General features: G+C 49.1%; 1 protein-coding gene across 1 annotated transcript in view; it reads left to right on the top strand.

Annotated features, from left to right (window-relative positions):
- The first annotated feature begins 393 nt into the window (after positions 1-393).
- LOC139233090 (hemicentin-1-like) overlaps positions 394-14,691 on the top strand; it is a 530,358-nt gene continuing 516,060 nt past the window's right edge. Inside the window, exon 1 of the mRNA XM_070863608.1 lies at positions 394-619. Within this exon, the coding sequence (XP_070719709.1) occupies positions 394-619 (226 nt within the window). The remainder of the gene's footprint in view (positions 620-14,691) is intronic.

Below are 14,691 nucleotides of genomic sequence, written 5' to 3'. Positions count from 1 at the left end.
CTTCCTGACTCATTCCCTTCGTTTTCCGTTTCTCTATCACTTTCTTTCGAATTCCTGATGCCTTTTCTCTCTGACTCCAGTTTAATCGCCTTCCCCTGGCGTCCCGACCATTCATTCCCCACTCAGGCAGAGCATCAAGCAGGCGGGCGTTAGGACCGCGGCGCGGCGGCTCTGGGACCAGTGGGGAAAGTTTGGCGGAGTTTAGGCAACTTTGCTCAGTTTGTTGTGGGAGGTTTGGCGGCGCCGGCGTTCAGTGGCAGCGTCCCGTTGGTTGGCAGTGAGCGGCTGTGCCAGTCTGGATGAGGCTGGGAGAAGCAGTGGGTTGAGGTGGGAATAATGCCCGCTCCCCCTGGACCAGCCCGGCATTCCCAGCCTTTTCCCAGCCCTTTCCCCATGTCTCTGCGGCTCTGCCTCCTGTCCCTGTGCTCGCTCCCGCTGCTGGCAGCCGATCCCGGCTGGCGAGGAGCCTCCACCCTCGCCTTCGTCTTTGATGTGACCGGCTCCATGTACGACGACCTGGTGCAGGTCATGGAGGGAGCGGCGAAAATCCTGGAGAACACCCTGGCCACAGCCGGCACTCCCGTGTCCAACTTCGCCTTGGTGCCCTTCCATGACCCAGGTGAGTGAGAGAGGGGGAGAGGGAGAGGGCAGTTGAGAGAGTGAGAGAGACAGTGAGAGTGACAGATGGAGGGTGGGGGAGGGAGAGTGAGAGAGGGAGAGTGACAGATTGAGGGTGGGGGAGAGAGGGAGGGAGAGGGAGGAAGGGTGAGAGAGTGAGTGACAGAAGGAAGGTGGGAGAGAGAGGGAAGGAGAGCGAGAGGGCAGGTGAGAGAGTGAGGGAGAAACAAAGAGTGACAGATGATGGGAGCGAGAGGGAGAGAGAGTGAGGGAGGGAGAGTGACAGATAGAGGGAGGGAGAGGGAGGAAGGGTGAGAGAGTGAGTGACAGATGGAGGGTGGGAGAGAGAGGGAGTGAGAAGGAAGGTGAGAGGGCAGGAGAGTGACAAATCGAGAGAGGGTGAGTGAGGGAAAGAAGGTGAGGGAAAGACGGTGAGAGAGAGGGAGAGTGACATAGAGAGAGAGGAGGGGTTGAGAGTGAGAGAGGTGGGGGAGGGAGGGTGAGAGACGGTGAGGGAGGGTGAGAGAAGGAGGGAGGGTGAGGTTGTGAGAGAGAGTGAGTCAGAGCGAAAGGGAGAATAATGCGGGAACAGGTAAGGGTGTTGGGGAGGGAGAATGCCCATGGGAGTGCCGTGTTTCAGGATGAGATTGATATATTGTCTCTCTGCCCTCTCTGTTTTCCTGTCCCCCTCAGGTTACTTCTCCTGTTTTCTCTCCACGACCCCCCCCCCCCCCCCTCCGAAAGCATGGATTCATTCCAAGGCAGGGTGAGATCAGACTGGTCTGAGAATGATTGGAGACAGATTTCAAACTAGAAGCGTTCCCCCCATCCTTTACAAAGCACATTCTGAAAAGTGCCCGCAATCAAAAAAATCTGCTTCAGCAGAATATGTTGTTTGACATTAAACTGTAAGCTGAAGGATTGATGAAATTCTCTCTTCCCCCCTGAAGGTGTTGACTCCTTGGGCTGGGTTGTGCTGCCAGGGACATTGTTCACCCGATCACTTGCTGCTTCTGTGGCTGTCCTTCAAGTAACCGCACCGGCAGGTAGTTTGACTGGAGGGTGGAGAACTCGTACATACTCGCTTCCCGCTTGGGGGGTCTTTTGATATCACCCAGGAGCAGGAGCCGTGTGTAATGTCGCCCTTTCCCAAGCTGTGGGCTGCTGGCTGAGATTAGTAACTCGGCACTAGACTGGGGGCGGTCAGTGAGCCGATGCACACTGTCTTTGTGTCTGTAAACTCCTTGCTGGGGGGAGCAGAGAGTAATTTTTACAAAAAATACCTAGTGCCCCTTTAAGGTCATAAAACATTTGAAGGAACGGGGACAGAAAAATATGAAGAGGGAAATCTGGAAGAGGAAAAAAAAGAATTTGATTTAAGGAAAATGGGGAATTGTGAAGAAATATTTTCAAACTGAAAAGACATAACATCGAGAGATGACGGAATGAATGTGTGTGAGGGGCTGAATTGAGACAGGTCAGATTACAGGAAAGCAGGGTTCTTTTTAAATTCGATTAGATTAATTTGAAGTGAAATATGTAGCAGATGTTGGAAGCTGGTTGTGTTTTGAATTCCTTACAAACAAACTTCAGTCGCTGCCTTGGTGTCGCGTTGGGGGGAGGGGGTGAGGGAGGAGGGAGATGTTGGCCGTCAGTTTGTGAGGGTTCCTGATGGAGAGGGTGAGGAGGGCTGAGAGAGCGAGTCTGCACAGGATGGGTGCACGCTGCTTTCAACCTTATCACGACCTTGAGCGACACTAGCTTAAAGATGCAGTGCGCTGTTCAGAATTGCTCAGATTAGAAAGGCAGATGCTGTGAATTTATTGATGTCTCTCCGTTTCCCCTATTTGCTCTGTTTTATGTTTTTAAAAACTGCCCATGAATGACGGGCCCCCACAGCAAACATTCTGTGCACTGCAGGTGTGTCGCTGACAGCTGTGGTTACAAGTCCTGTGACTTTAAGGCGTCGATACGTGCGATTAAAGAGAAATCTAAAATTGTACGAGGCTTGAAAATTGCGTCTTTATGACATTTCTTGTGTGGGATGTGCAAGCAATAATAAAATAAACCACACTGAAAAAGCAGCACTCCCTGAGAGTCGCCAGCGCTATTACACAACCATCAGCCATGGCTCGGTGCTAGAACTTCCCCCTCCCCCTCATCTGAGGCAGAAGGTCGTGGGTTCAAGCCCTGCTCCAGAGATCAGTGCATAATCCAGGCTAACACTCCCAGTGCAGTGCTGAGGGAGTGCTGCACTGTCGGAGGTGCCGTCTTTTACGGTGTTCAAAATTCTCATCCTTGTTTTCAAATCCTTCCATGGCCTCGCTCCTCCCTATCTCTGTAATCTCCTCCAGCCCCACAATCCTCCGAGATGTCTGCGCTCCTCTAATTCTGCCCTCCTGAGCATCCCTGATTATAATCACTCCACCATTGGTGGCCGTGCCTTCAGCTGCCTGGGCCCCAAGCTCTGGAACTCCCTCCCTAAACCTCTCCGCCTCTCTACCTCTCTTTCCTCCTTTACAACGCTCCTTAAAATCTACCTCTTTGACCAAGCTTTTAATCACCTGTGCTAATTTCTACTTATGCGCTCGGTGTCAAATTTTTTTATCAGATAATACTTCTATGAAGCGCTTTGGGACGTTTCACTACATTAAAGGCGCTATATACAGGTTGTTGTTGATGTTGAAACCGAGGCCCCGTCTGCCCCCTCAAGTGGATGTAAATGATCCCATGACACTATGCAAAGAAGAGCATAGGAAGGCTCCATAGTGTCCTGGACAATATTTATGCCTCGAACAACTGATATGAAAAGATGATTTGGTCATTTATCTCACAGCTGTTTGTGGGACCTTGATGGTGCATTTTCTATATTACAGCAGAGACCGTACATCAAAAGGTTGTAAATCAGTGCAAGTTCTTTCACTTTATCATCTGCAGCAAACCTCAAACAGCAGCAGATGCGATGATTTGCGCATTGCCAGCTGCTCAGAAAGCACAAACACAACTTCAGCATTCTGGCACAAAAGCAAAATACTGCAGATGCTGGAATCTGAAATAAAAACAGAGAATGCTGGAAATCTCAGCGGGTCAGGCAGCATCTGTGGAGAGAAAAACAGAGTTAACGTTTCGGCTCTGTGACCCTTCGTCAGTATTCTGGCTGTTGGTGTTGGGAGGGAGACTTGTGTGTGGTTGGTGGGGGGGTATTCGAAGACCCAGATAGGTCAGTAACATAACTACAGCATAGTTTGTTTGTAGTGGTGGGCTGAGGACATCAGGCATCTGTTTACCGCTGTGCCTGGAGGCTGAGCAAGAGCGTGCCCTGAGGTGGTTGTCCCTGTCTGCAGAAACAGTGATAACTAACTGGGGTACAACCCTCCTCCTGATGTGACGTGAACAAGGAGAGGAGGCTCTCCATTCCCATCGTAAGGAAGGATGGAATCAGAAAATGGCTCAACCTGTTGTGCCCTCCAAGTAAAGTCTAAGGATGGGAGCTTGCTGTGCGCAACTTGGTTGCCACATTTTCTACATTGCGACAGTGACCGCACTTCAAAAGTACTCCATTGGCTGTGAAGTGTTTTGGGATGTCCTGAGATCGTGAAAGGCGCTATAGAAATGCAAGCCGATTTTCCATTGGTGATGTACTGTTGACCGTGGATACCTGTGCTCTCTGGGGACACAGCTCTTCAATACAGAGCCAACCTTCAGAGACATGTCGACACCAGAGATCCACATTCTTGTGTCATCAGTTCCTCATTTCAAACTTAAGCTCCTGGCCCTTTTACCAATGGGTAATCTTCAGCCTTGATCTGGAGGGGTGATGGGACGGAAAGTGAACAGGGGGTCGAGAAAAGAAAGCCTTGCATTCACACTGCACCCATCACACCTGTGAGAAACATCTCAAAATGCTTCCAGACAAAGACTGTTTGAAGTGTATATAAGAAGGAAGAGAGGGGCTGAAGTAAATGTTGGTCCCTTAGACGATGAGCCTGGGGAATTAATAATGGGGAACAGGGAAATGGCAGAGATTTTGAACAAATATTTTGTATCAGTCTTCACGGTAGAAGACACTAAAAGCATCCCAATAATGGATAATCAAGGGGCTAAAGGGAGAGAGGAACTTAAAGCAATCACTATCACTAAAGAAAAAATACTCGGTAAAATAATGGGACTAAAGGTGGACAAGTCCCCTGGAACTGATGGCCTGCATCCTAGGGTCTTAAAAGAAGTGGCTGCAGAGATAGTGGATGCATTGGTTGTAATTTACCAAAATTCCCAGCGGATTGGAAAACCGCAAATGTAACGTCCCTATTTAAAAAAGGAGGCAGAAAGAAAGCAGGAAACTATAGACCAGTTAGCCTAACATTTGTCATTGGGAAAATGCTGGAGTCCATTATTAAGGAAGCAGTAGCAGGACATTTGGAAAATCATAATGCAGTCAAGCAGAGTCAGCATGGTTTTTGAAAGGGAAATCATGTTTGACAAATTTGCTGAAATTCTTTGAGGATGTAACGAGTAGGGTGGATAAAGGAGAACCAGTTGATGTCGTATATTTGGATTTCCAGAAAGCATTCGATAAGGTGTCACACAAAAGGTTACTGCACAAGATAAGATATTAGCATAGATAGAGGATTGGCTAACTAACAGGAAACAGAGAGTCGGGATAAATGGGTCATTTTCAGGTTGGCAAACAGTGACTAGTGGGTGCCACTGGGATCGGTGCTGGGGCCTCAACTATTTACAATCTATATTAATGGCTTGGATGAAGGGACTGAGTGTAATGTAGTCAAGTTTGCTGATGATACAAAGATGGGCGGGAAAGCAAGTTGTGAGGAGAACACAAGGCATCTGCAAATGGATATAGACAGGCAAGTGAGTGGGAAAACATTTGTCAGATGGAATATAACATGGGAAAGTGTAAGGTTATCCACTTTGGCAGGAAAAATTAAAAAGCAAATTATAATTTAAATGGGGAGAAATTACAAAATGCTGCAGCACAGAGGGACCTGGGGGTCCTTGTGCATGAAACACAAAAAGTTAGTATGCAGGTATAGCAAGTATTCAGGAAGGCAACTGGAATGTTGGCCTTTATTGCAAGGGGGATAGAGTGTAAATAAAAGCAGAGAAGTCCTGCTACAACTGTACAGGGTATTGGTGAGGCCACACCTAGAGTACTGCGTACAGTTTTAGTCTCCATGTCTAAGGAGGGATATACTTGCATTGGAGGCAGTTCAGAGAAGGTTCACTAGATTGATTCCTGAGATGAAGGGGTTGAAATATATGAGGAAAGTTTGAGTAGGTTGGGCCTAGATTCATTGGATTTTGGAAGAATCAGAGGTGACCTTATTGAGATACTGAGAGGGCTCGACAAGGCAGATGCAGAGAGGATGTTTCCCCTCATGGGGGAATCTAGAATTAGGGGGCATAGTTTCAGAATAAGGGGCCGCCCTTTTAAAACTGAGTTGAGGAGAAATTTCTTCTGAGGGTTTTCAATCTGTGGAATTCTCTGCCCCAGAGAGGTGTGGAGGCTGGGTCATTGAATATATTTAAGGCAGAGATCGACAGATTTTTGAGCGTGAAAAGAGTGAAGGATTATGGGGAGTGGGCAGGCAAGTGGAGCTGAGTCCATGATCAGATCAGCCATGATCTTATTGAATGGCGGAGCAGGCTCGAGGGGCCAAAAGGCCTACTCCTGTTCCTATTTCTTATGTTCTTATGCAATCGCTGTTGTTTTGTCGGCAAATATGGCAACCAATTTGTACACAGCAAGATCCAAAAAACAACAATGAAATGATTAATCAGGCAATCTGCTTTTGGTGGTGAGGGTTCAGAGACATTGAAGCTTAAAGCCGTGGGAATTCATGGTCGAACCGGGCGATGGATAGCACATTGGCTGAAAGGTACCAACTATCGGAACTTTTTCCTATCAGTTGGGGAGGGGATGCACTGGTCAGGGCAGCCTGATCTTTGAATGGTGAAGTAGCATGGGTTTTAATGTCTACTCCCAAGGGCAGCGCCTCTGACCCTGCAGCACTCCCTCAGTGCTGCAAAGTGCCAGTCTAGGTTATGCGGCTGACGTCTTGGAGTGGGGCTTAAACCCACAAGCTTGTGACCGGAGAGGCGAGAGTGCTTCAAGCGAGCCGAGCTGACACAGAGCGAAGTATGAAACTTGTGAAGCTCCCAGGGTTCCACTCTCCAGGGTTCAGGTTACATCATTTAAATGGACGTGACCTCTTCCTCCTAATTCCCTCTTTACCTCTCCTGAGGGAAATTAATAATCCCTGGTTGAGCTCAGCAATATTGCCCCAAGGCGATGGAGTATAAACTCCAGGATATGGATCTGACCTTAGCTACGTTACTCAACCCTGGCTGGTCGCATTCCACAGGAACTATTTCCAGCAGGACTGGAGCCCTCGAGGTCTGTGAAGTATTTGATTGACATGTCACCTTCCTATAACTCACAGTCTTTCCCCTCATCAGATATCTGTCCAGCTCCTTTTTGAAACAGCTAATTGACTTCTTATTGTAGGGGAAGGCAATTCTAGAGCGAGTGACACTTTATCAAAGTACTTCCCCAGTATCTGTGCAAAAATTCAGGGCCGGATCCTGCTGGATAACTAACGGCAGTTAATGCGCACGCCGTTATTAATATGCAAATCTGCCAGCAAATTATCATCATCATCATAGGCGGTCCCGCGAAACGAGGATGACTTGCTTCCACACCAAAAAAAAGGACGAGTTCACAGGTGTTTCAATGAAGGACCTGAACTACATCCCGAAGGATGGAAGATGCCTGTGCGGCATTTTTTTAACATGGAGAGGCCGTTGCACACCAGCCACCACACGGGCTCGACAGAGCTCGGCCTTTATCCAGTGGCAAGGATTACCCAAGACGACTGGAGATCAGCTCTGCTGCACGGACCTAGTGCGCACACATATCGCAGTGTGGGCTGGCCCATGTTGTCCCTGGGCCCTCGGCTCTTCTGGGCCCCGTACCCTCATTTGCCGCACCTCCCCCACGATCTCTCGCTGTTCCTCCGCCATAAACATTCACCGCACCTCCGCCACGATCTCTTATTCTGCATATACAGTACTATGAAGCAAAAATTGCCCATTTTTACAGCCCCATTAACGCCTCCGGAGAGGCATTATCGGGGCACAATGGATTTATCGACCGGGCAAGGACACCTCTGTGAAGCGCCCTGGTATGTTTTTCTATGTTTAAAGTACTTTATGAATGGCTGTTAGTGAGTGTGTGTAATGCTGGTGTAGGATCAATGGGCTGATTAAAATCAGCCCCAGCTGAATCCTCAATTGGCTCGATCCTCAATTCGAACCTTGCAGTGAAACTCCTGGAAAGTTTATTATTTCTCGTTTGCGACCTGAAGTAGACGGCAATTGGCCACTGGTGAACATACGCTTGTGTCTCACCGCTTGCCATGTGCCAAAATTGCTGGGGACCTCCCATTTTTAATAATAAAACAGAGAAAGGTTGCAGGACGAGTGTAGTGATTACACCCTGAGACAGAAAAACGTTTGTAATGTAGCACATCCCTTTTACTGTAAGTGGGAATTGAGGACAGATTCCTGCACCGTTGCTGAGCAACAAGGCTATGGTTTAGTTGGGAGCAGGTTCAGCAGATGGTGGTTCCCCCACCCAAAGGACCCTGAGTCACCGAGGCCCCCGCTTCAGCTGCTCGGAACGTGTGCTCCGCGCAGAAGGGAATTCTAATGGGAGAAATGATCTGTCTTGACACAAGAATCAACTAAGAGATTTGGCCCTTTCGGCAGTGCTGCCAAGGCGCCCTTTGACCTTGTGCATGATGTAGTGCTGAAGAGTTCCTGGTAAAGGCCTGTGTTGTGACAGGTAATCCCAGGGTTATGAAGGGTAATAGCTCACACCAGCAGCCCTTACAGTGTAGCTCATTTATAGTTTATCATGATCAATCATAGAATGGTTACAGTTCATGTCCCAATCACCTTAAATCTGTGTCCTCTGGTTCTCGACCCTTCCACCAATGGGAACAGTTTCTCTCGATTGACTTTGCCCAGACCCCTCATGATTTTGAACACCTCTATCAAATCTCCTCTCAACCTGCTCTGCTTTAAGGAGAACCCCAGCTTCTCCAGTCCAGACCAGTTAGCCTAACATCTGTCATTTGGAAAATGCTGGAGTCCATCATTAATGAAGTAGTGGCAGGACATTTATAAAATGATAATGCAGTCAAGCAAAGTTAGCATTGTTTTATGAAAGGGAAATCATGTTTGACAAATTTGCTGGAGTTCTTTGAGGAGGTAACGCACAAAGTGGATAAAGGAGAATTAGTTGATGTCGTATATTTGGATTTCCAGAAAGCATTCGATAAGGTGCCACACAAAAGGTTACTGCACAAGATAAAAGCTCCAAATTTGCTGATACAAAGATAGGTTGGAAAGCAAGTTGTGAGGAGGACGCAAATAATCTACAAAGGGATATGGACAGGTTAAGTGAGTGGGCAAAAATTTGGCAGATGGAGTATAATGTGGGAAAAAGCCCAGGATCCTGTATGCTTTTTTAACCGCTTTCTCAACCTGCCCTGCCACCAATGATTTGTGCACATATACCCCCAGGTCTCTCTGTTCCTGCATCCCTTTAGTATTGTACCCTTTTGTTTATATTGCCTCTTTTTGTTATTCCTCCCAAAATGCATCACTTCGCACTTTTCTGCGTTAAATTTCATCTGCCATGTGTCGGCCCATTTCACCAGCTTGTCTATGTCTTCTTGCAGTCTATCACTATCCTCCTCACTGTTCACTATACTTCCAAGTTATGTGTCATCTGCAAATTTTGAAATTGTGCCCTGTACACCCAAGTCCAAGTCATTAATGTACATCAAGAAACACCTTCAGTCACTCGACGAGGAATGAGGTGACTGTTGTTGGGTGCAGAGCCAGGAGTGTCTGTTCTCGTGACTCTCTTCGGTGTCCAGGGCTGATTTTTCTGGAGATGTTTCTGATGTGGACGGGAGGCAGGTGGCTCTGTGTTGAGGGAGCTGTCGCCCAAATCCCTCCTCCTCTCCACAACTGAATGGCTGATGGTTCTTGGTTCTGAAACAGAGGAGGAAGTCTTGCAAAGGAACAGTCACTGTGAAGCTAAGTGCCTCCAAACCTGTACATAACAACATAAGAATTAGGAGCAGGAGTAGGCCACACAGCCCCTCGAGCCTGCTCCGCCATTCAATATCATGGCCGATCTTCGACCTCAACTCCATTTTCCTGCCCGATCTCTATATCCCTTGATTCCAAACATCAATCTATTTCAGCCTTGAATATATTCAAAGACTGAGTATCCACAGCCCTCTGGGGTAGAGAATTCCACAGATTCACAACCCTCTGAGTGAAGAAATTCCTTCTCATTTCAGCCAACCCCTTACCCTGAGACTGTTCCCCTTATAGTACACACTATGTCTGTGCAGCACACACTGAGGATCGTGTGGCTCAATGTTGGGAGAATTAGCGTATGCCATGTGACTCCAGTGGACCTTGATAGAAAATGTTCCATGTGTCGGGGCAGGTGTGCCCTGGGTGTCTGTTGTGCGGAGTGTGGCGTTTTGAGCGAGGGCATCTTCCATTTGTCGTTTTCGAACCTTGAAGTGCGATAAACCTTCAGACATTGGACCGTTGAAATTTCTTTCATCAAACCTCATTTTGAGACTGGGGGCGGGAATGAATGTGTGTGTGGGGGCGGGGGGGGGGGGAATGTACCAGCCTTTGGGCGAATCCCTGCTTTCGAAGTCAAAGTCGAGCTCAGGAAATAATGCTGCGGGATTTCCTCATTCTGAAGTGGCAGGCTCAGCAATAAAACTCAGAACCAGGACGTCAGATTGATGAGGTCCACAAGTGTATCCATAAACACTTGTTGTGTGTCATCAACGGCGTAAAGTTTACAGGAAGAATCTAGTAAGTGGGATTTATGGATGGGCAGCTGACAGACTGTCAGCAAAGCTCCACAGGATTCCTGCAGATAATTAAATGTGTTGAGAAGGACTCGAGCTGACAACTGACATTAGTGGTTTAAGGCTTGAATGTGATCTCCTGGCATTCCTCTGTCTGCTATTTCAAAACAAAATGGGTTAACACCTCTGTTAAATAGAGGGCAGTGAAATGTTATGACCTGTTAAACGGAATCACAGATGGGTTACAGTGCAGAAGGAGGCCATTCGGCCCGTCGAGCCCATGCCGGCTCTCTGCAAGAGTGCTTCAGCCAGTCCCGCTCCCCCACCCTTTCCCTGTAGCCCTGCAATTTTATTTCCTTTAGGTACTTATCCAATTCCCTTTTGAAAGCCACGACTGAGTCTGCCTCCATCACCCTCTCAGGCAGTGCATTCCAGACCCGAACCACGCGCTGTGTAAAATATTAAAAATATATATTTGTTCGTGGGATGTGGGCATCGCTGGCAAGGCCAGCATTTATTGCCCATCCCGGATTGCCTTGAGAAGGTGGTGGTGAGCTGCCTTCTTGAACCGTGTGGTGAAGGTGCTCCCACAGTGCTGACTTTGTCGTAGCAGTTTGGTACAACTGAGTGGCTCGCTGGGCTATTTCAGAGGGCAGTTAAGAGCCAACCACATTGGTGTGGGTCTGGATTCACATATAGGCCAGACCGGGTAAGGGCGGCAGATTTACATCTCCAGTTCATTAATTGAGGGCTCGGGATTACTAGTTCAGTAACATAACCACTATGCTACCATACCCCCAATTTTTGTCATGCTGCCTTTGGTTCTTTTGCCAATCATCTTAAATCTGTGTCCACTGGTTGTTGACCCAGCCACCAATGGGAACAGTTTCTCTTGATCTACTCTGTCTAATATTGTCTCCAAGTTTTGCCATCGACCATTTCTAGGCTGGCATTGTTTAAACACGAAACTGCGAAGAATCATCTGTACTTTGCAGTTTCTTCCACTACTCTCCCAGGTTGAATGACTTTCCCTTGTTGGAGATGGACATTACCTGGGACTTGTGTGGCGTGAATGTTACTTACCACTTATCAGCCCAAGCCTGAATGTCATCCAGGTCTTGCTGCATGCGAGCATGGACTGCTTCATTATCGGAGGAGTTGCGAATGGATCTGAACACTGTACAATCATCAGCGAACATCCCCACTTCTGAACTTATGATGGAGGGAAGGCCATTGATGAAGCAGTTGTCCAGACTTACACGTGGACCACAGGTTGTTGAGCAAGGTACCAGAGGACACTGTTGGTGCTTGTAGATCAGTAACCCTGCATCACTCCATGACCACACGAGAGGATGGGAGGGAAAGAATCTGGTAACTGTTACCGACACTGTTCTCAGATGCTGAGAAAGTTGGGTGCGCCGCATGACGTGTTTCCCTCAGCCTGAGCATCTGTGGCTGTGGGCAATATCTCAGACTGTTGTAAATCTCTTCTTTTAACAAGATGAGCTCTTTATTCAACTGTTCCAGATATTTTGCTCCCTCTTCTCAACGCTGCGTACGTCAGCATGGAATCCATAACATACCGGCAATGACACGGGGCATTCGCAGGCTTGCAAAGACTCTGAGGTTCTTCTCCAATTTTCTCCAATTGAATATTGGGAAGACCGAAGCCATTGTTTTCGGTCCCCGCCACAATCTCCATTCCCTAGCCACTGACTCCATCCCTCTCCCCAACTTCTGTCCCGGGCTGAACCAGACTGTTCGCAACCTAGGTGTCATATTTGACCCTGAAACGAGCTTCCGACCACATATCCGCAGCATAACTTAAGACCGCCGATTTCCACCTCCGTAACATCGCCCGTCTCCGCCCCTGCCTCAGATCATCTGCTGCTGAAACCCTCACCCATGCCTTTGTTAACTTCTCAATCCCTCAATCAACATAACATAAAAACAGATTATCAGGTCATTGTCACGTTGCTGTTTGTGGGAGCTTGCTGTGTGCAAATTGGCTGCTGCGTTTCCCACATTACAACAGTGACCACACTTCAAAAGTACTTCATTGGTTGTAAAGCCCTTTGAGACATCCGGTGGTCATGAAATGCGCTATATAAATGCAAGTCTTGACTATTCCAAAGCACTCCTGGCTGGCCTCCCACATTCTACTCTACGTAAACTAGAGGTGATCCAAATCTCGGCTGCCCGTGTCCTCACTCGCACCAAGTCCCGCTCACCTATCACCCCTGTGCTCGCTCACCTACATTGGCTCTCGGTTAAGCAACGCCTCGATTTAAAAATTCCCATTCTTACTTTCTAATCCCTCCATGGCCTCGCCTCTCCCTATCTCTGTAATCTCCTTCAGCCCCATAACCCTCCCCCCGCCTCCGAGAAGTCTGCGCTCCTCTAATTCCGCCCTCTTGAGCATCCCTGATTATCATCGCTCAGCTATTGGTGGCCGTGCCTTCTGTTGCATAGGCCCCAAGCTCTGGAACTCCCTGCCTAAACCTCTCCACCTCTCTCCTCCTTCAATACCCTCCTTAAAATCTACTTCTTTGACCAAGCTTTTGGTCACCTGCACTTATTCCTACTTGTGCGGCTTGGTGTCAAATTTTTATCACATAACACTCCTGTGAAGCGCCTTGGGATGTTTCACTATGTTAAAGGCGCTATATAAATACAAGTTATCTGTTTGTTTCATGCTCGGACATCACCCATGGCTTATCTATCTTTTTGAACACATTCTAGATTAGCTTGCCTGCTCTGGTTATCTGAGTTACTGCCTTGGTGTCTTCTCCCCCTCCCTCTCCACCCCCCCCCACCCCCACTACTCTCCTCTCCCCCTCCACTCCTCTCCCCCCCCACTCCTCTCCCCCCCTCCTCTCCCCCCCACTCCTCCCCCCTACTACTCTCCTCCCCCCCTCTACTCTCCTCCCTCTCTCCCCCGCCACCGCACCCCCCCTGACTACTCCCCTCTCCCCCAGCCCTCCTTCCCTCCAGTCCCTCCTCTCCTCCACCACCCACTACTCCCCTCCCTCTCTTTGCCCCCCACTCCCGACTACTCCCCTCTTCCCCCGCCCCCCTTCTCCCCCAGTCCTCCCTCTCCCCTCCCAACTACTCTCCTCCCTCTCGTTCTCCCCTGCCTCTCTAAGCCCCCCCCAGAGTCCTCCCCTCCCTCCCCACACAGAATCCTCTCTCTCCCCCACCCCCACGACTACTCCCCTCTCCCCCACCCCCCCCCCCGACTACTCCCCTCACCCCCCGCCCTCCTTCCCCCCAGTCTTTCCTCTTCCCCCCCCACCTCTCCCGACTAATCCCCTGTTTTCCAACCCCCCAGACAACTCTCCTCCCTCCCCCCCCTGCCCTCCCCACACTGGGAGCCCCACCCTCCCCACACTGGGAGCCCCGCCCTCCCCACACTGGGAGCAGAGACCTTCAATGATAGGCCCAGGATTCCAGCTCGATGCCCTTTGGCCGCTCAGGGCCATAAATTCCAGACACTGGGCGGGTGATTGTCCCGCTGACCTCCTGTTCTTGCATCAACATCTCCAGTAATTTATCACCCTCTCTGACACCCCCCCTCCCCTCCCCTCCCCCGCTGCCAGCCCAGTATCTGCATTGGTTTGGAGACTGTTTCGGGCGTATTGAGCTGCTGTTCAGGCTTTGAGGTGAGAATTAAAAACACTCACATCTATAATATCCAACACCAACTCCACAATTTGCCATTCCTTGCACTTATTGTACACACTCAGCCTGTTCTGCCTCTCTGCTCCCGCTCTGTCTCCTCCCTCCCTCCTATTCTATCTTGCCCCCACCCCCCTGTTTTCCGCCCCTCCCCACACTCCTGGCCAAAGGTTAGAGTGCACTGTGGAGCACGGCAGCAGATTTCAATGATGCATCTGTTTAAAATACTTGAAGCTCCTGCAACGGCTCTGTTGCTAAGTGCACCTTGTGGTGTGCTACTGAATTATGCAGGGCAGCCAGGTCCCCTGTTCATCCCCTGGTCTCTGCTGCATTAACCAATCAGCTGGGTCACAGGAGAGACTGGACAATTGGCTTCTGTGTCCCTGGGCACCATCAGGGGAAAATCAGCCAACGTTCTCTTTTTTTAGTCGTTCCCTGGATGCGGGCATCGCTGGCAAGGCCG

Source organism: Pristiophorus japonicus, chromosome 20, assembly GCF_044704955.1.
Source record: "Pristiophorus japonicus isolate sPriJap1 chromosome 20, sPriJap1.hap1, whole genome shotgun sequence".
Lineage (NCBI taxonomy): Eukaryota > Metazoa > Chordata > Chondrichthyes > Pristiophoridae > Pristiophorus > Pristiophorus japonicus.
This window is presented reverse-complemented; position numbering and strand designations above follow the sequence as displayed.